Below are 21,048 nucleotides of genomic sequence, written 5' to 3' on the forward strand. Positions count from 1 at the left end.
GAATATCTGACGGAAATATCTGCCTTACAAGTTCAAAAAAAAATTCACCAAAAAAAAAGTAAAATAAAAGAAAAAAAAAAGAAAAAAAAAGTAAACCCCCAACCCCCTAGAATCCTTTTTAATTATAAACCAGAATATCAACAGAACACTTAAAATAATCTCAGATTGTTTGGCAACTCATCACATCATAACAAGAGACACATTTGATCATAAGAAAAGTTTAACTTTATATACAATTTCACTTGAACATTTGCTCTTACCAGAGTTAATATACATTAAAAAAAGATTCTGGCAATAATACCAGGTTTTTCTTTTTAATACCTGCGTATAAAATGTAACATAAAATGCTGACGCTCTACAGTTAAGAAGTGACATTTGATTTCAATGGGTCCCTCTCTGTTGAAAAAGACAAATACTGAAAGAACAGGTGTTTAGTTGCAAAATAAAACTGTTTCATTTCAGGGTAGTGTTGGCTGACTGGATGAACCTAACCTAATACTATTCCATTTCTTGCAGTTGGTAGTAAATTCACAAGTCAAAATATAATCTAGTTCAGATTACATTTTAAATTTTATACTTTGTCACAAGAGTGAACAGAAAGGAGCCCGGTCCCTTTCACTATGCTAAACTACACTTTAATGCATGCGAGAAAAATACTTTACCAACTGTCTGAGCAGATTTGACAGACCTTCAGGTTCTAGACAGCCCTGGGGGAGTGGAGGGGAAGTTTCCTACCAACGTCTGCATAGAATGTAAAATATATAATTAAAAAAACCTAAGGTATATACTAAAGTTTACAGACCAATGCTTTCCATATAATAAATAAAATGTTCATCGTCGATTAGATTCATACACAGAGTAAAATACAACCTATTTTTACAAGTTTATGTACAAAGTGTATTAGTAGGCCCAGGGGTGCCTCATGAGTTGGAAGCATCTGCATTAGCATGTCACATTGGGAAACTCCAACTTTCCAAGTCAGTGATAAAATATATAACTACTTTGTTTTTCATTCAGATACAAAGTAAACTTATTTTTCATCTGAAATAAATGTACATAATATTCTGTATAAACAATAGTTTATAAAGCTGTTTAAAATGTAACTTAAAAGTACTGCATTGATTAACTTAGAGCTTTGAAACAAGCACGTGCAAATCCCTTTGCTTTAAAAAAAATAGAAGCACAGATGTGTTTTTTTTTGACTCTTCCATGAGCAGTACTAGCTGGTAAAAATTATCGTTTTGCTTTCTTCACCGGCGTCTCCTCCGTTTTCTGCTGGCTTTTTCTCCGTACCACTGTCGGGCTGTCTTCCCTTTTACGCTTGTTGGACTGTGCCTTTAACCTGAAAAACACATTAATAATTACTTAAACAATGGTAGGACCTGTAAAACAGAAAGGGTAGTCAGGCAAAATGGTGTTTGGAGGACAGAACTTAACTGGCCACCTCTGATGAATGACGAGTACATGTTACTTAAAAGTTTACTACTAAGACATTATATACCAGCAGAGACCACAGGGAGACCTTGCACATCTGCATCACATCTTAGCAAGATACTGATACTAATTCTTTATGTTGGAGAGTGCTCTGGGTGTAGAAGGAGCTCTCCTCCTTCCTCCACTTTCTTTTGGAAAGACTTGTGGATTATAATGGAATATAATGAAATACATTCTCTTGTAACCCTGTCTCACAAAGATAATAGCAATAGTGGCTTAAGTCTTGCATACACAAGGGGGAGTAAAGGGCAAATATCACGTATATACTTAAGCATCCATACATCACATCTCTATTTAAGCATCCATATATAAGCCCACCACATTTCAGCTGCAATCAGTTGTAAATGTGGCTTAAACTCTTGGCTATTCATAACCATGCAAAGTAATTAACATGAGGTTAACTGTGACAGTCGATCAGTGACTGCACGATACACATGTTCCTGAGGTTCAGTTTGAAGACACTGTCACACTTCAGAGTGGATGACAGCTAAATGTATTTGGCATATAACCCATTTTACAGGTAAACTACAAGATGAATAGCAACCATGCATCACACTTATTACTCCCCTGGGATTTTACACTGTGATCTCAACTTTAAAAAGGGGAAAAGAGGGAAAGGGAAATATTTTCAAAACCTGATACAAAGACTCTCAGAGTCTTTTATCAGCTGATCTTAGAAAGACCTCTGAAGCCAGAATCATGTCATCATATGTTGCTTTAACCTCAGCTACAGCTGCTCTTCCTCCCATTCAGGAAAGAATCACAGCTCAAGTTAAAACGCTGCATAACAGCATTTTAAGATTCTCCCAAGAGGTTTCTGAGGATGAAAGAAAAAAAAAATAATCTAAGTCTTTCAAATGTTAAAGAAAGCAAGAAAAAGACGTAAACAGAAGAAAATCGTTTAAAAGCTTTTATGCATCTCAAAATAACAGAACAGAGCAAAACTATACTGCTGTTCAGCTTTTTGAAGGAGTACATTACATATAAAGAAAGGATCAATGTAGTGGCTTCCAAAATAAGTAATGTAAGAGGATTCAACTTCAATACTTACTGTGTCAACAAAGGAGATTTATTCATTTTTGAGTCGCTTGGAGATCTTTTTTTTGCTGCTAGGTTCTGTCGGGTTTTAGGAGAAACTGAACTTGGACTGGTGCTTTTAGAAGTTGCACGTGTGGTTGGCTTGCTGGGCTGCTTTCTGTAATACAAAAGAATGATGAATGTATATATAACAAAATACTTTTACTAAGTCAATTTCTTTTTGCATTCCAAGTGCAGAAAATATAGATTGCACAGTATTTGTAACAAGTAAATCAAAGCTGCCAAAAGAAACAGGGAAAAGCCCAAACCATCTGCAATGCTTTGAGATGACAAACTGCAACACTGAACATGCATTTTTGTAACAAATGTAGCATCAAAAGGCTACTTCACAGACAATATTTAACTAAATAAAAAACCTAGTTGCAAACTGCAATAATTCTGGTACATAACTATCCTATTTAAAAAAAATAGCTTGAAGTGCTAGTCTTAAAAGCAGCAACGGCAGCAGCAGCAAAGAGAACCTGCTTATTGAGTGTAAAAGACAAACTCATTAACTTCAGCATCCACCAGTTCAGCAGTATGAAGAACTCGTTACTGGAGATCAACTTCATAGTTAGCAAAACAGGTTACTTAAGTCAGAAAAACTGATAACCCAGCAATGCTGAAGATTAAGATGCAGACCCTTCCACAGAATTATTCCAAAATGCTGCTTATAGAATGCAGATTGTTTGCAGCACCTTGAGATGCTTCGTTAGAAAAAAAACAGTACTAGAAATCTGAGGTAAAATCCAAACAAATCTATAAATAAAAAGGTTGATGTTTCCACAAGGAATCAGAATGAAAACACTAATATCTAAACTTTTACATGAGACTAAAGGAAGTCCCTTTGCCTTTACCAAAGCAAAACTGTTGCTTACCAAGTGGCAGTAGTAAACCTTCACAGTTTTTATTTAAATGAAGACTACTTAAGTACTTTCTGATTTAGCTCTGAAATTATGAAATCAAGAGCATGCTGTGGATAGTGATTCAAATAAACCCCATAGCCAACATATATTATGATATCATTAGGTATGAAGTAAGTTCGGTGAATGAACACTGGGAACATAAAAAAAAAAGCCTGGAGTCCTCTTCTGGAAAGCAGAAATATGAATTAGAACTTCTCAAAGCTGATACTGATCTACGCTTCCACAACAAATATCCTAAAGAAAGGCAGTTACGCTAAGGGAGATGGAAAAACAGCTTCTTGAAAACAAAACTCTTGCTACCACACTGATCTTTTGCAGTACAAGGAGCATTCAGATCACTTACTAGAAATTAAATCCTCTAATACTGTAGATTCATGTTTTTAACTTGGATAATACTTGGAAAAACAAATGGACCTGGATAATATATTTTCCACCTTGTTCCAACTTCAAAAATGAAATGGTGAATTGGAGTCAAGTCAAAGTCTCTTTTAACCTATCATAACTAAGTGTCCTCAGGCTCAACTTTCAAGACATCACTAGGATTAAGACTGACAACAGGATCAATTCTTACCTACTGACATATCCAAGTCTGTCTACTGAGCACCTAACATTTTCCAACGACCCTTTTTGTCTCTTCATACCTAGAAGAGCGGTACTAGAAATCTAATCAAAATTAGTTGGGAAGCTCTCATCAACTTAAGAAAAAGTAAGCAACAAACAAACCCTCTGAACACCCACACAACAACTGAGAACAATGCAGAAAAAGCTTGCTACTTTGGTCTCTACACACAGACAGTTACCTTTGAGCTTCTAATCTTGTGGCTGATCTTGTTGTGGCCCCAGAATGTGCTTCATCATCTTCCTCACCATCTTCTTCCTCTCCTTCCTCCTGCTCTTTAAGTTCATCTTCAGAAGATGTTAATTTCCGACGTTTTCTTTCAGGCTCCGGTGTTTCTGTCCATGTAAAATTTTACACATGTGCTATAATTTTCCAGAAGTCCTCCAAAAGGATATGGATGCTTAGTTTAGAAAAGGTATTCTATTCACAAATCCCACTTTAAGTAAGTACTTTTCCATTTCCTTTATGCTTCAGCATTTTTAATTCACACTTGTTTGACTTAATCTTGCTAACACATTCACCAGAGTTTACTTATGCAGCTCATAGCCAGAATTCATAGAAAATTCATGAAGCTTTATAGAAGATCTGGGATGTAGCAATTCTGACATGAAATTACAGCAATTTACACATATTTACATAATATTTACACTAGATGTAACTGAATGCTTTTTCCTAAAGAAAGGAAAATTGAGTAAAGCTTATCTTGTTGCTATTAGTATACAAAAAGGCAGAGTAATATCCTCTCATTCTGTCAGGAATAGCACAGTTTCTTTTTTTTCCTTTACCAGATTCCTCTGATGGAACCAGAGAACGCCTGGGCTTTCTTCCCCTTTTACGCACAATCATTTCTGCTTTCTCAGCTTCCTCTTCCTGAAAAAATAAAAGGAAGCACGTAAGGCAAGAACAGTTTAATTTAAATAGAAGACAGACATTTTTCCTTACATGCTGCTTATAAACATACAAATTAAGAAGAGTACACTTACATTTGTTGTTTCTTTCTTATTAGATATGTCTGTACCTAAAAAGAAGGAAAGAACAAAACTTCATGTAAACATCACAGAACATTCAATGTTTTTATCTAATTTAGAACATGGCTTTGTTGTATTTTACTATATAACAGAGACTGGGACAATGATTAATTTTATGTTTTATTTTTTTTGTAGTAAGGCTTTATATGGTTGACATTTATTGCTTTGTGGCATATGCTGTTTTGTTTTAATGGAAAAGCAAAAGTGACTTACCCCTTTTAACTAGTGTGAGGCACTGGCACAGGCTGCCCAAAGAAGTGGCAAATGCTCCGTCCCTGGCAGTGTTCAAGGCCAGGCTGAACAGAGCCTTGGGCAACATGGCCTAGTGTGAGGTGTCCCTGCCCGTGGCAGGGGGGTTGGAACTAGATGATCTTAAGGCCCTTTCCAACCCTAACCATTCTATGATTGTTATTAATCACAGAAAATTTTAGTTTGGAAGGAGCTCCTGGAGTTCATCTAGTCCAACCTCCTGTTCAAAGCATGGCTAAATTAATAGATCTGATCATACTGCTCAAGATCTTGTTCAATCCAAGTCCAAAAGTTTCCAAGAACATGGTACCTCCAGGCAATGTGTCTAGTACTTAACTACTCCTGTAGTGAAGCACCAAGATGGCTGTAGCTCAAAAGGAAAATCTTTAAATCCTGTTTAATACCTCCTATGCAAATTATTAAGTATGACTTTTGCTGCTGAAGTACTTCCTACTTCCAGTTCAGTGCTTCTTAAAGACTGGCCTGTGCATGTGAAAATGCATTTATAACCCCTATGATCCACGTTTCAACCTGATCTCTCTCCACAATAGATGCTTCCCACTTCTACCTTTACTAACTCTGATAACAAAGGGATTATTTTTCAAAGCTTTTGAACTTTGTCAAACTGAATTATGTGCAACACTGCAAGGATAAAAATCCTTAGCAATAGAAGGAGAGAAGCAACTTAAACGAAAGCAAATTTTATATCTCTTTCCCCTGCCATAAAATTGCTGCCTATTTTTCTTTTCTGAAAGGCACACAAAAGACACCAACTATAAACCCATCACCAATCAGACTGGTAGAATAAATAGAAGAATATCAATGTAACGGATCAAAAACAGATCTCAAAGAACAGAGAGATATTCTTGATTTCACATGTGCTTTTTGGAGTTCCCTTTTTAAGGCCATAGGGAAAAACTTACATGAAAGCAAATGAAATAAAACACAGATATTTAACTATTTAATACAGAAATGCAATAAAAGAGGACTGACAAATGTATTAAGTATTTTACACAAAGTAAATCTAACATATAACCAACATTCCCGTTGTGTTCAAAAGACATACTACAAAATTCTAGTATGTTTTGACAAAGTTGCAGCAAAAAGGTTTTTGGTTGAAGAATATGTAACTAGAAGACACACCTTTCTTGATAGACACAACTCTTTCTTTAGGTTATGAAAATGTAGTACCTTTGCCTCAAGATAAATATAAATAATACATAAATAAAGATAAATATATAAAGAAATAATAATAAGCTATAGTATCTAAAAATCTTCCTGACTTTTAGTAGTAAAAGCAACCACTGATTAGTGCAATAACAATTTTATTTTCAAGTCCAGTGTCAGTGTTATAGGAGGATGCTGCTTTCAGAAGCTAGATGTCTCTTAACTGCACAAGTTGTACTGACTGAAAAGAAATTCTTTGCTTCCCACTCTGCATGCAAGTCTGTCACCATAGCAAACAAGGGTTTGCTATGCAGAACATCCAGAAATTACCAGAATAAGTGAATTGCACAGAGAGATTCCACTTTGTTTTCTTTTCACTGCCAGGGGTTTTCAACCCCTTTTCTCACATGAATACTAACATATGATGAAAAATTTAACATTTCATCCACTTTATACACTCTTCTTAAAATTGCTGTGACATCAGCAGCCTTTTACCTGGAAAATTAGATGTTACTTAACATGCTAAATTAAGCTTTATGAACACAGTCAGGTGTCCATCCTTTTGAACAAAAAGCAAACCAGAACGCACTTTTACACCTTTCTCACATTCTTGGCTGTTCCCTTTGCAGTTGACAGAAACCAAGCATCACACAAACAGCTAACTCTCCAGAGACAATTCTGAAGCATACGGATTAAAGCTGACATTTTAACAGATGCTGAGAAAATGGGAAATAGCCCATATGTGCAGTGCTGCCAGATTATTTTCTCTGTAGAAACCTGAACTTTTGGAAACTCGCAGAAGATTTGAAGACTTGTTTTTTTCCAGATTTGTTGCATGAATGTTTGTATTTGTTTACAAGCCATTTTTTAACCTGCCTTTCAAGTCTGTCTGCTTCCTGAATGGATTTTCAAGTCTATTTTATGAATGGCCATAATAAAGACAGACACATTTAAATATTCAACCAGTGCAGTTCAGACTCCATACACACAAAGAACTGACTATGCCACCTAAAATTCACCACAGTTTGCCCTCTCACAAATCACAGATGTCTGAACAGGAAGAGGACTAGAAAAGTCTCTCACTTGATAGCAGTTTGAAGCACTGAAAGTACATTTCTGCCTAAAGTTAAGCAATGGTCTAAAATCTTAAAGCAGTTGTGAAAGGGGAAAGAAATATCCCCTCAAACTATCACTAAGCTCTTCAGATACCTATCTACAGATAAACCGTCTGAACAGAATTCCAAATTTTGCAGCAGTTAATGTATTAAGTGTGATTGATAGTTGCTGTATGAAAGAAAGCAAACAGAAATGGGAACCAGTCTGATGGGGTACCTACCTTCCTCTGAAGCTCTGCCATATGCTTATCCACATAAAATAATTATTAGTATATTCTGCAATGCATTAATTAGCACCTAACAGTGCAGCTGCATCTCTGAAATTAGTTGTTATCAAGCCGCTCATTTTTACAATTAAAAACTCAGTAGGAATTAGGGACAAGTCTTCACTGCTCTGTTTTTCCACACTGATAGTACTGACTGCCAGAGATGATGCTTATGAAGAATGTGTATGATTTTCTATTTCTTTCACATTTATTTTATTTGTTAAAGCAGGTATCATTTGCTTACCAGTTTGAGGTGTTTTAACTCTATTCGCCAAGATAGGAAACTGCAGCTGAAATTAAAAACAAAAAAAATTTGTTTTTTTTTTTTTAATTAAAGAAAAACGAAAAGTCAGAAAAACCTAGGACTGTATTACATAAACACAGAAACTTGTTCCCATTCATAGCAGGACATATCTGCATATCTAGAACCCATGATCATTCTACTAAGCATACAGAAAGTTTGCACTGAGTTTCTTAACAGTAGCATGTGTTTTTCCATTTATGATCAAAATTTGCAGTGGGTCAAATCAGCCCATAAACCAAAGAAAACGTAGCAGCTGCAGTAACCTAACTGACACTATAGTTGCTGCAATAAAAGACAAAGTTCAGAGCAGTTTCAATCATCTACATTTCTGAAAATGTAATTATCAGCAACACAAGAATAAGTTTAGTGCAGTTACTTTATGTGACACATACAGACACACATACATTTGCAGAGTTATGTATCACCAGAATATTGCATTTATACAGATGCAGAAAGAGCCATGTATAATTGCATAACCTCCTATGATGACAGTCCAAAAAATCCAGTTGCTTTCATCACTGAACAACTACACTGGGATGTCTACACTTCCTTTGAAGTAGCAACATGTTCTCCAAGCAGCCTAGGGGAAACTGTCATACAAAGATAATATCTCACCTTAGAGAACCACTGTCTCAGATGGAGGGCAGATATCGCTCCTCTTGGAGCCAGCCTGTAACTGACTGACACACCAATCAGTCATCACTGAGAAGTACAAGAGCTTTAAAATAGTCTAACTAGAACAAGATGATTTTGTTCCAGTACTGAGGATGCCAAGGTATATCTATTTCTGAGGGGGACTTTAAAAAAAACAAAACGCCAATCCCAACAAGCCTCCCTTTCCCTGAACAAAATAAAAACCCCAACCCGCCCACCAATCCAAATTACATTTCATTAAATTAATACTGGGGAGAAGAGGGATAGGAAAGAACCGATTAGGAAAGATTAGGAATTGTGAAACAAAGCTCCACCAGACCCACAGAAGGGACAGGACTCAAAGGGCTGCCTGAAATGCTGCGGGGACGGAACAAGCAGGGACAAGAGAGAAGTCCTGCTATCTATAGCCTAGGTGACTTCCCAAACTTCCAACAGCCATGCCTGATGCCTCACTGGGCAGGCAGACAGAACACTCAAGTTCCGTTACAGCTTCATTTTTAAAATCACCTCTTTGCTACGCAATAACATTGATTCTGACATAGAGGAATCCCCAACAGAGAAGCCTTCCGCCAGAATAAATCAACTAGTCATACAATGCAAATATGGCTAATCCATTACTACCCTGTGCTGTAATCCAACTGGATTCCAGAAACAATCCCAACAGAGTACCTTCTTAGCAGTGAAGGGGTTAAGAAATAAAAGTTAACAGGGGTTAAGAAATAAAAGTACTGCTGAGCTTTAAAACAAAGAGGTATGTTTTATGAGCTCTGAAGTTACTACCACTCACATCTCTATCCTTTCAATGAGCTGTATACATGCTAATATAGGTAATAAAACTGCATTAAACAATACTTCATTTTGCAGATATTAAGAGCTATTATATGATAGGTTCAGTATAGGAAAATATGTCACGTTTTTGAAACAAAGTCAAACCCTTTCCCTTCAGGCCAAAATTACTCTCAGCACAAATTAAAAGACAATCAGAATTTCACCCTGTGTACAAGTATATTGCAAACCATTTTAACACCTGGATTTGTATTAAGTATGTTGTACTAAATTTGATCCTGTTATTTAATATGTTCCAACTTAATAGTCTATTTTACTTACAAAGTTCAATTATATTAGGAGATACTATTAATAGTCCTTGTTTGCTTAGACTGAACTCAGTTACTAAGTTTTCCATAAGATACTTCTGAAATACTGTTAACTGTTAAACAAATAAATGATTCTTGAATTACTGTGTTTAAATGCACCCAAATAAAATAAAGGCACTTACATTCCCAGTGCTCATATCAGCTTTTGACTCCCCACCTGAGGGAAGAAATATGAATTCAGAACTTGAATGTCATTATTTTCCTTGTTCTGACATACAGACATTACGAACTACTTACCACCAGGCTGTACAGCTTCAAGAGGGTATTTACGAGGCCTTCCCCTTTTCCGTTTCACTATCACAGGCTGATTTTCCTATTAAAAGTATAGGACAAAAATATTCTAGTTACTGTAACTGTCATTTAGCATTTGAGCAATATAATACAAAGATTGCTGCTGACTTCATAATGGAATAATGGCAGAAGTAGTGATTGCCAGTTGAAAAATATAGATGAGGCAGGAAGAGACACTGCCTGTTATGAAATCCACTGATGGAGCTGAAAAGAAATGAAACAACTCTCAGCTATACCACATTCTCCATGGCTGGCCTCAGGCACAAAGCATGCCTGACAAGACAGTGTCTTCTGCCTCCTTTCCCCCAACTCTATCACTTGATCTCACAAATACTGCTAGCTTACTCTATATACCCACAAACACATCTTTTCAGTCTTACAAGAACAGCAAACTTTATACCTTGTGAGACCCTTTAACAAAATAGCATATGACAGAGGCTACATCTTATAACAGGTGAGTTGAGCAAGTGCAATTAAACAGCCAACATCCTAGCTATCCCAATATACGGGTTAGTGACATTCGCTATAAAAACAAGGCCTTTAGTAAAAAAAGCCCCTTACTTTCAAGTTTAAGCTTTGAAAGATAACTTTAAGCACTGAATATGATCAGATTTTCAGATCACAAAATCCCAAGACTTTCTCTTGTTTACAAGGAAAGAACATGAAGTCCCTCATTCAGCATTTACTGAAGTCTAGTGATGTCTCCTCCCACAACAGATCTTAGTAACCCAAGCTTTGAGGGAACAAATGTAACAATTTATTCTTTAACTTTTCTTCCACTTCCAAATTAGAGGCAAAAAAAATCCAAACCCCAAATGACAACCCAACACCCTTATGAGAACTGTGTCCATTTCTAGGGGTCAGCAACAAATTTATCTGTAGGGTTCAGACATTTGTTTACAGCCACCACTGTAAAGTATCACAAGTACAGGCTTAAGAGATAACATGAAGAAGTTTGTTGAGTGATAATATTTTTGTAAAGCCAGGTCATATTTGCTAGTGCCTAAACTGTCCACATCTTAACTACAGGGTATTTACAAAACATGACTTCTATACAAGACAGCTCTATAGAATTGCTTTCTATACAATTTATAAGTACTATTAAATGTTGGAAGGGATTTAATTCTACTTCAGTAATCAGCCACTGACATCTTACAGTCTATAAGTTTATGCTTTGTGACACAGAATTTCATGAGTCTTCAGTAATTTACAGTACCGAAGACAAATATTCACAGCTATGCTGGTCTAGTCAAAGTTTTAATATTGCTGTTAACAAAATGCAAAGTATTTATTTTCAGCGTGGACCTGCATTATCTCAGTTTGCTACCATGAACAAGAACTCACCTCTGGAGAATTTTCATTTGATTCCAGATTGTGCTTTTCCTTTTCAGACATTTCCTGTTCACTGATAAATTCATCTTCATACATACAAAAAAAACAAGAAGAGAGAAATTGTACGCTTTTGGTTTGTTATGCAAAGAGGTACGAGCCACAACTTCTGCACTAAAAGCATTATTTCATTCTGTATTCCAAAATCCCCTAAAAACACCCATCAGAAATAAACACTATTTACCTTGCAGCAACAGTACACTGGTCTGCCAGAACGATTCCCTAACACTAGATGAGTTACAGGTCTGCTAATTTAAGGCAAAAACAAAAGCTCAAGAGCATGACCTGCCATGAAATGGTAAGATAAACACAGTCCACTATTCAATTTTCTCCCACATTCCACAAAACAGGAATCTGATACATGCCCATTGCAGACTGAAGTTATATCGAAGCCAGTATTAACACTGTGTACACACCACATTTTATTATATATTTTAGTGCAATTAATAAGTCAAATATAACAGCACAACTTGCTTGCTCTTTCCTGCTTACTTTCTCTACAGAAACAAACAGGACTGATTTTGAAGGTGAATATATTTATTTGTGTGTGTATATATATACACACACATACATTAACACACACACATATATACATAATATTATAAAATATATATAACATATACCTATATATATTCCCCCCCCCAAGTGGAAGGGCATATCTTATTTGTGGTCAGGAACAGCTCTTGTCACATACCTGAATTTTGCCATTTCCCTATCCATTACTTTATCTGCAATTAGCTTTCCTACCCAAGGCACATGCTTAAGTAATAATGAAGTGGTGACAGCATAGAATAAACACCAGATCTGCTCTCACTGTTAAAGGAACTGGGACTAATGCATTATTGGATAGCAGTACTAGAACAGACAACAGCTAGAGAATATCTGCAAGTATTTCCTGGGATCAAGTTCCTAATTTCTCACAGAACCATTCAAATGCAAAGAAATTATCCTTCAGTATGGGTTCAGAAAACTGCCAAAACCAGCCAGTTTCATTACCTTTTTCTTCCATAGTACTTTTAGGAGGTGTATGCATTACATCAATTTCTCTGGACGCTTCTGTTGTATCATCTGAAATAACTTCCTAGATTATTTTGAAACAACAAAGAAAAGAGTGTCTTACTACAAATTCTGTCATTGTCAGTTACTTACACAAAAAAAAAACCATCCAAAACCTGCAAACCAAACCACATCCCAATACATGAGTAATTATTTTATTCATCAAGATTGTGTAATGTCTCTCAAAAATTTTGATGCTGAGAAGCTTCATCAAAATTAGTGGGTTAGAAATATTCCATGTGTGCTCTTAAAAGAAACATCCACTTTGACCTGAATGCCTGTTTTGACTTAGAAGGATCAGTGCAAAGCTAGAATTCAGGTAAAGTTCAATGCCCTCTTGCAGATCTCAGGTCTGTATGACTACTGAACTGACTTAACTGACGCTGAACTGACTGAACGGACGCTGAACTGACTGGACAGCCGGGATCCAGAAACGGTCCACACGATCCCAAGCTCCTTAATAACGTGCATATCTGTCCATCACACCTCAAAGGGACTCAGCTGCTGTGCATAGCAAAACAGACCCCTGCCTTTTTTTAATTGTCTCCTCCTTGAAAAGTGTGTTAGTTCTATAGTCAGTTATTTTGTATTCAAGAGACAATGCAAAAGTAGTTTATAGTTAATGAAAATATCTCCCAAAATAACCTGCTATAGAAATAAGCCTTAAATTTCCATCTTATTTACATTACAATTGTGGAACATTAAGAAAATGTTCTTGAAAATACCTTTATGTTATCAGGTTCTGTTCTGGAATACTGACTTTCTTCATCGTCTTTTCTCACATCCTGAGCAATCAGCTGGTTGCCTGTAAAAAGAAACAACAGTTCAACTGTTAGAGAAGTGCCTTCTGCATTTGTCAGACTTTAATGACACTTTTATATCAGCTCATTACTGTGATTCAAATGATTCTGAAAAGTAGCATCTTATTTACAAGAATAGAAACTTCTGCTAACCCCTCTCCAAAATGTGAAGGCAAAACAATCACAAAAAAGAATTCCATGTTTCTTGTACTTTACGGGTGGGTTTTCTGCTTGTTTTTAAATGTAAGATCAAAATTGAAATGTGTCAGGTACCACATCAAGAAATAAAACATCAACCTTAACTTCAACTCACCCAAAGAAAGCAGCTAATGCTATGTGGGACACTATAATGAATACAGCATGGCTTCTAATTATTCACTTAAGCAAATCAAAATTCTTAGAATAAATCTATTACCAAAAAAGGATATTAATTATCCTTATTTTTTTAAAATTATTCTTATCCTGGAAAGACAAAAGCAGTTGAGGGCAGAGCTTGAATAGGCATTACATAGTCAGCTGCATAACTATTATGTCAACAAAGTGTCTCACAGTATCACAGTATGCTGGAGATTGGAAGGGACCTCAAAAGATCATCTAGTCCAATCCCCCTGCCAGAGCAGGAACACCTAGATAACGTTACACAGGAATGTGTCCAGGCGGGCTTTGAATGTCTCCAGGGAAGGAGACTCCACAACCTCCCTGGGTTGACTCATTAAAGTTAACTCATTAGCAATGAGTTAACTTTACCTAACTTTAAGTTAAAAATATTTATGCCATTCAGTGGACTGACTTCCTGCTTACTTTTGGCTTCTAGGCACACAAAATGTTACATTAAAACTTAGTTCTTTCCAATCTAACAGATGGAAACATCCAGCCAGAATGGGGTAGATTTTCCTCTGATGATCGGGTCTCCTCAGCTTTATATTCCTTCATTGTGTTTTATTAAAAAATGGTAAAATTAGTAACGATTTTAACGATTAAATAATAAAAGTTGGTTCACTTAAGAGCAAAAAAGCTACTGTAATACTCTTCCATGCAGTGTTAAACTTGTTATGGTATTTTTTGTCAAATATATTAATTGCAATATTAAAGTTGTTTTGGGAAGAACAATTGTTTTGGAGTTTGGAATCCCCAATGTTCCATTCCTTTCTCCAAAATACCATTTTATGGCCTAATTGCAACAGAACTTTGCTTTTCAACAGAAAAGCTTTACACAAACTGGTATAGTTCTGCATCACTCACATTTTTCTTTATCCGTTGATCCTGAAGATTTACATTGTATTCCTCTAGATCTATGCTCTTCAGTTATCTGGGTATCCAAGTTTTCCACCTACATATAAAACACGATGAAAGGTAACTCCTTACCTTCTTTTTTCTCCCACAAAGTTTCTAAACATAGAAGGGAGAAAGTTTTTTCTACTTACTACTTCCAAGCACAACACACATTAGAATCAAAGTAGCAGTATTATGAAAGCAATTTATTCCTAGAGTTCAAGCAATGCTACTACTATAGACTAACACCATGAAAGAACTTCTGACTTATTCTATTTTCAGAATTTCTAATTGATATTTTTAACGAGAAAAAGTGAGTTTTAATTAAGCACCCTACCGTGCTTTAAAAGCAGTTTATCAATTCACACAAAATATTTTTGAATTTAAGACACTCTCCAATATGCAGAAACAGAAGTATCTCACTAGCATCAGCGTCCCATCAGCATGACAACACAGTAATAAATAAATTTACTACCCAAATTTAAGAAAGCACACATTATCTTGTTATCTATGCGTTAAATGTCTTGTTTCTGCTCCATGAGAAATACTTCATGTTTGCAACTTTCCTAGTCATCCTTTTACACATATAAGCTCCAAGTTCTTGTGAAATCACAGTAGATTGCTTAAAAATAACAGATTTATAGTCCTTATCAAAAGCCCCAAGAATAATCCCTATTTTTGTCCTCTGTTCTCAAGGAGCACAATCAAGCTTCTCTTTTCCATCAGTAACAGTCTTGAAATAGTCACAGACTGTGGAACAATACAAGATCTATATACTGGCAAATTAGACATCAACCTACACAGCTGCACAGTCTCATATACATAAACTCTGAACACACAAATAGTATTTTCCTTTTGAGAATATTTAATGTAAATAGAAGGAAATGCAAGTAAGAAAAAAAAATAAATCACAGAATTAGAGAGGAAGTTTAAAACCCAAGAACTTACATGAAAAGTTTCTTTTTCTAAAGCAACATTCCTCTGCAGCAAATCTATTAAAAAATAATTACAAATATAATCAGAAAAGCTGAGCAAGAGCGAAGTGTCATAGTATCCTCTACTTCACCCCTCTGAAAGGATTCCAGAGTACCTGAAACTATACAAAACTTACTTTCAATGTTGGAAGTAAAAGGTATCCAATCTTATTAACAATATTTGAACAAAACCAAAATAAAAATAAAGAATATGGATTTCTAAAGTATAGGATAACTGAGAATCACTTTATGGCTACAAGACAAGCAATCATGGGGCTGCCATCTGTGAAATATATGGTAACTTTGATATTTCAAATACAGTTCTAGCATTTGAATGACTCAGAATTTGATCCATCACAACACTAGATGCTGGATCATGGAATGAAGTAAAACAGTGAAATCTATGCTGTAATATTATGTTCCCAGACAACTAAAGTTTGTGTAATTGTACTACTGAGACCTGTAGCTGATACAGTGCACACAAGGTAATTGTTCAATTGCTAGACCCTACTGCATTTTAACTCTGATGAAGAATAGCCTTTGCCTTCCATACCCCAAAAACATGGAAAAATTATGAATTACGGGAGCTGATGAATACCCTTCACTGCTGAAAGTATCTGACAACTTTCAAAGCCATTTCAATACACAAAGAGGAATATAAAGAAGCTGCTCCACTGAGTGCTCTACAAACCCCTTAAAATCTGATTCATAAAAGCTATGAATGTTTTAATGAAAAAAAGCTGCTAAAACATTCCAAGCACTTTTCAGATACAGTAAGAACATAAGCCTATGATTCAAGAAAACCACTCTACATAAGATTTTATATAATTTGTATCTCATTTCTTAAATCTACACGTTTTAGCAACAGTTTTTCCCCAGCTATACTGTTCAGTTGCACAACATCTTTCAATTTTTAAAGCAGTGTCAAATGAAGAGCTAGATCCTACCCACTCAAACAGCAATGATTTGTTTACATTCCAAGGAATCTTGGACTACTCAACTACTGTGTCTGCTGTTCATACTCATGACAGGACACACATTTGTCTTTTAAACAACTTCCTTTTACGTACGTTGAGCTATATGTATATATGCATGTATATACATATAAAGAGAGATTATTGCGTGGTGGGGGAGAAAAAGAAAAAGCTCTGTACCAAGAGCTACAAAGCATTATTCTTCAGTGCATGCCATATCCAACATGATTTACACAACAAATGGATTTTTTTGTTAAACATTTTACATGGAACAAGATTATCACAGCTAGTTCAATCTGCACATTTTAAAGTTTAAGTACTGTCTGTCTGGGTGACTGAGTGATGTGGAGTGATGCAGTTTTTCAGGCACTTCAAAGAAATCTCACAGTACAGAAAAACTAGTTCAAGTTTTGGCTCTGCTGTCCTGAAAACCACGTTCTTCTAACCAATTCTCAGGGTTTACATTTTCTTTCTTGTGAGCAGAGCATGTCTCTTATCACTTGCATGAATACCCACCACCATTAAACCAGGTATGTGAATTTGACCTACCCCAAGAATAAAAAGGAATTCAGAGTTTTATACCAATGCTCATATCTCACCCTATTTTTGTTTTCTAGTTGATAAATGGTTATTCTGGTATGCACACCTAAAAATTTAGAAGGATCTTAACACTGTGTCCTTTCATAGCATTTCAGCTGCAACTTTCCATAAGAGGGAATGCATCTTCAACCTCTTTGGACTCTATATGCAGCAGTATCTCTGGTACCTCCTGGAATTTGCTTTAGTTTTGCTTGTTACTCCATTAACTGAGGATTAACTCTCATCTGGTACAGTTGTAAACAACTTTGTCATGCATCTGGAGCACAAAATCCATCAAGATGGGAACAAAGCAGGGGGGTTTGTTTCTGCTTTAATAGGAAAGCCAAATGATTGCAATACATTTTAAAATATGTGGTTTGGGGAAAATGGAGAATTTTCTTTTTTTGTCTTATCAAAGACTAATTTCATACATGGAAAAGGAATTACTTAGCACAGATCCAAGCTGCTAGTAGCTGATTACCTACTTAAATGTGTTCTTCAATTTCAGTGGATGGTCAGAAATATTTCAATTTTCTGGACAGCCAGAAAGTAAAATACTTTCCCTAAAGTCTCTGTGGCTTTAGTCCGATAGTACTTACTCTTGTTATACTCTCATAGGGCCTGTTACAACACCCAAACTCAGGATGTTCTAAGGTTATAAAGAAGAAAGTCATTCCTTTGGGAAGTTTCTGTACCTTTCCTGGGCAGATGTTCTTCTGTATTTACTGATTTTACTGTTCTTCTATATTTACTAATTTTAAATAGAACCTTAGCAGTCTACTTTTAAAAATCCTAAATGCTTTCTACCTTTCTTTCAGCATATCATATTGGAAAAAAAGGCTGACCCTTCCCTCCTACAAAGCAAATGCAAAGCCACATGAGCTCCCAGAAATACTTTAAGATTTCTGCAGGCTGTGTTTCAGTCCATCTACACTCATATATAAAATCTACAACCCTCTCATCATAAGTAATAGTTAAGCGGGTATGAAAAGTAAGCTGCTATCAGGATAAAAATCACCTTTTTGAAACTCTTTAGTATGAAGATCCGCATATTCCTCTTCACTTCTTGGACTTTCAGGCTGTTGTGGCTAAACACAAAATCAAAAGAAACAAAAATATTGCTGATATCCAAAATAAGTATGCCTTATTATCATCTCATGTCATGATGAACATTGTCTCATCATGATTTATAATAGTCTTAAAAAGCTTTATTAAAAGAGCAGTAAAATTATTAATAAGGAACAATAGCTGGGCTAAGTTAAATTACTGTGAACAGTACAGTGCCCAACCTTGACCTTAGAGTTAAGTCTGGTACCAGGCATCAGCTTAAAAAACGAGGTCTCAAGTGAAACCTCAGGAAGCCTACTCTGAGCAGTATTTGAGAAATATTCACATATACAGAAAAATATGTAGCTGCAATGTATAACAAGGTACTATGAATTCTTAAAATTCATGTGCTTTGGGGTTTTCTGGTGTTTTTTTTTTTCTATTTTTTTTTTTATTAAAGTTGCAGATCAGCTATATGTTACTAATGCATAGACAGTGCTGTACGAAGTAAGTGTACTTGGGTCAAATCTGGACACTGTATACTCAGCTACAGTGCCACATGAACATGCCTATACTGACTCTAGGACCATCTTATGCTGGTAAACAGTACAGCTTTTTGCAGGTGGAACTCAAATCAATACATCCCACCAAACTTGGATTTTCTTGAAGTGCATCCCAGGCATCAAAACCATGGTTTAGAACTACTCAGCTGGTCTGCCCTGGAGCTGCAGCCAGGAGCTCTGTGCAGACCCACCCTTCCAGAGATGCTTGGGAGTCTCTGACCCATGTTCACCATCAAAATACTGATTATCAGAGTCTGACAAGATATGAATACACGGATCCAGTCCTGCATCTGAATGAAGAATTAACCCATCCAGAATCCTGGCTATCACAGATCACAGCACAGACACATACAGACAAGCTCATCTTTGCTCTTACACAAACTATAGGTGGTTATGAGCCCTAGTACCCCTGCATTATCCAGGAGGATGCCCTACTCCTCTGTTACATCAGATAACTCTTAGCCTGTTATCTGCTAACAGTAGAGAACAGGAACAAGTGTTCCTCAACACAGAGAATGGGTGCATCTGAAGACTGGCAAGGAAATGATACAAGGAAATGAACAGCAGTGCATGTTTACTATTTCAAAGAACTAAACTAACAATTGCTAAGTGAAAGAACTAATGCATGTATGACTATTTTACAAGTACTATCACAAGCAACATGCATACAGCATGACCAATTCTAAAAAAAGCAAACTTGGATGTCATGGTCACAGAAGGAGCATGGCTGAGTGAAAGAACTGGTTCTACCACAGAATAACACGGACAGCCCACAATTTAAATGCCAGCTGTTTAGAAAAGCACAGCTGAATAATCTGAAAAGTGACTCTTCCAAAGTTTTGAAGTTCAAATGCCATTTTTGCTGCACAAAAATCAAAAGATATAGTAAGAAACCCTAGCAAGATGTATAGTTATATAACAAACAGTATAGTCAAAATTTTCAAAATATAAATACCTCGTCAGTTCTCAAGTTACTTTCAAATTCTAGTTCTTCTGCCAACTTTGGTAAAGCTGCATTATTGCCTAATGAAATACAAATATGTTAAAATTATTAATTATATTATGCTGTATTTATCTCATCTACAGTAGGATGCTGTTTCTCAGTCCCACCTTATGAACACAGCACATGAATTTAATCCTTTCCTGTAGGCAACAGAAACAATGGCAAGTCTTTCTGTAGCAAAGCAGCTCAAAAAAAACCCTAACTTGGCATCTGCAAGAACTCAAGTACTTCTATGTTCCCCTTAATTACAAAAGGATTGGCAATATAGGCTCTTTCAGGATTTACTGCAGCTTATTTATGAATTCTGACTTTGGCTTTTTTTTCCCCTTGCCTTTCTTTCAAAAAAACAAAGCAAAAAAAACCCACCAGCAGATTTTCATAGCAAATTCCAAACAGCAAATCACCTCTGTATTAACAAATGCAGAGTTAAGGAAAAATGTTATCCTTAGTACTGACAATTAGATCCAAATCCATAAGCTCTAGAACCATATCCACTGAAGTTACCCGATTTCTACAGAGACTGAAAGTTCATTAGATCCTGTTAGTGACAATGTAATCTGAGAAAATCTTAACCCCCCATCTATTTCACCCATGGGAAGAGCAGTATGCTTATAACATCTGAAAAACAGGCCATGCAGACATCATCTTCATGTGACTTCTACAGCCTTTTTGGACACCTATTCCAGAAGCTTGTTTATACAGCTTTTCCTAAACAAAAAGAAATTGCTATAACATGATAATTAATCTATGATGCACATGAAGTGATTAAATTGTGGTCCACAGAATAAGACTACCATTACCACTGGCACTTAAAAGAGGCTACATCAATGGACAACAAGGATTGAGCAAAGCACTAAGACAGAAGTATCTTAGTGTAGCAGTTTACATTTTCATGGCTCATGTTTGTCTCCTGTATAAATACTGAATAACATTTTTCAAGTTTACTAGACTGGTATCTTTCCCTGACAAATTCCCAAGATCCTCAAAATCTGCAGAGTGATCTTCACCCCAAAGATCAATAAAACTAGAGAATGGAGTCAATCTTTG

General features: G+C 35.9%; 1 protein-coding gene across 9 annotated transcripts in view; it reads right to left on the minus strand.

Moving 5' to 3' along the window:
• Positions 1-202: 202 nt before the first annotated feature.
• The window catches only part of BOD1L1 (biorientation of chromosomes in cell division 1 like 1), a 37,895-nt gene continuing 17,049 nt past the window's right edge, over positions 203-21,048 (minus strand). For 2 of the 9 annotated variants that reach the window (XM_062636391.1, XM_062636386.1), the window contains exons 11-25: positions 19,954-20,021; positions 18,407-18,476; positions 15,810-15,853; positions 14,832-14,919; positions 13,515-13,594; positions 12,730-12,814; positions 11,689-11,762; positions 10,291-10,366; positions 10,176-10,210; positions 8,186-8,231; positions 5,100-5,134; positions 4,902-4,986; positions 4,298-4,451; positions 2,546-2,689; positions 203-1,342 (exon numbers count right to left, since the gene is read on the minus strand). In XM_062636391.1, the coding sequence (XP_062492375.1) occupies positions 1,234-1,342; positions 2,546-2,689; positions 4,298-4,451; positions 4,902-4,986; positions 5,100-5,134; positions 8,186-8,231; positions 10,176-10,210; positions 10,291-10,366; positions 11,689-11,762; positions 12,730-12,814; positions 13,515-13,594; positions 14,832-14,919; positions 15,810-15,853; positions 18,407-18,476; positions 19,954-20,021 (1,193 nt within the window). In that variant the 3' untranslated portion in view covers positions 203-1,233. Of the gene's footprint in view, positions 1,343-2,545; positions 2,690-4,297; positions 4,498-4,901; positions 4,987-5,099; positions 5,135-8,185; positions 8,232-10,175; positions 10,211-10,290; positions 10,367-11,688; positions 11,763-12,729; positions 12,815-13,508; positions 13,595-14,831; positions 14,920-15,809; positions 15,854-18,406; positions 18,477-19,953; positions 20,022-21,048 lie in introns of those variants that run through there. The other 7 variants (XM_062636388.1, XM_062636387.1, XM_062636390.1 and 4 more) reach the window with 7 other exon arrangements.

The sequence above is a fragment of the Pezoporus occidentalis genome, unplaced genomic scaffold (assembly GCF_034315485.1).
Source record: "Pezoporus occidentalis ecotype Australia unplaced genomic scaffold, CSIRO_AGI_Poc_V1 ctg48, whole genome shotgun sequence".
NCBI classification, from domain to species: domain Eukaryota; kingdom Metazoa; phylum Chordata; class Aves; order Psittaciformes; family Psittacidae; genus Pezoporus; species Pezoporus occidentalis.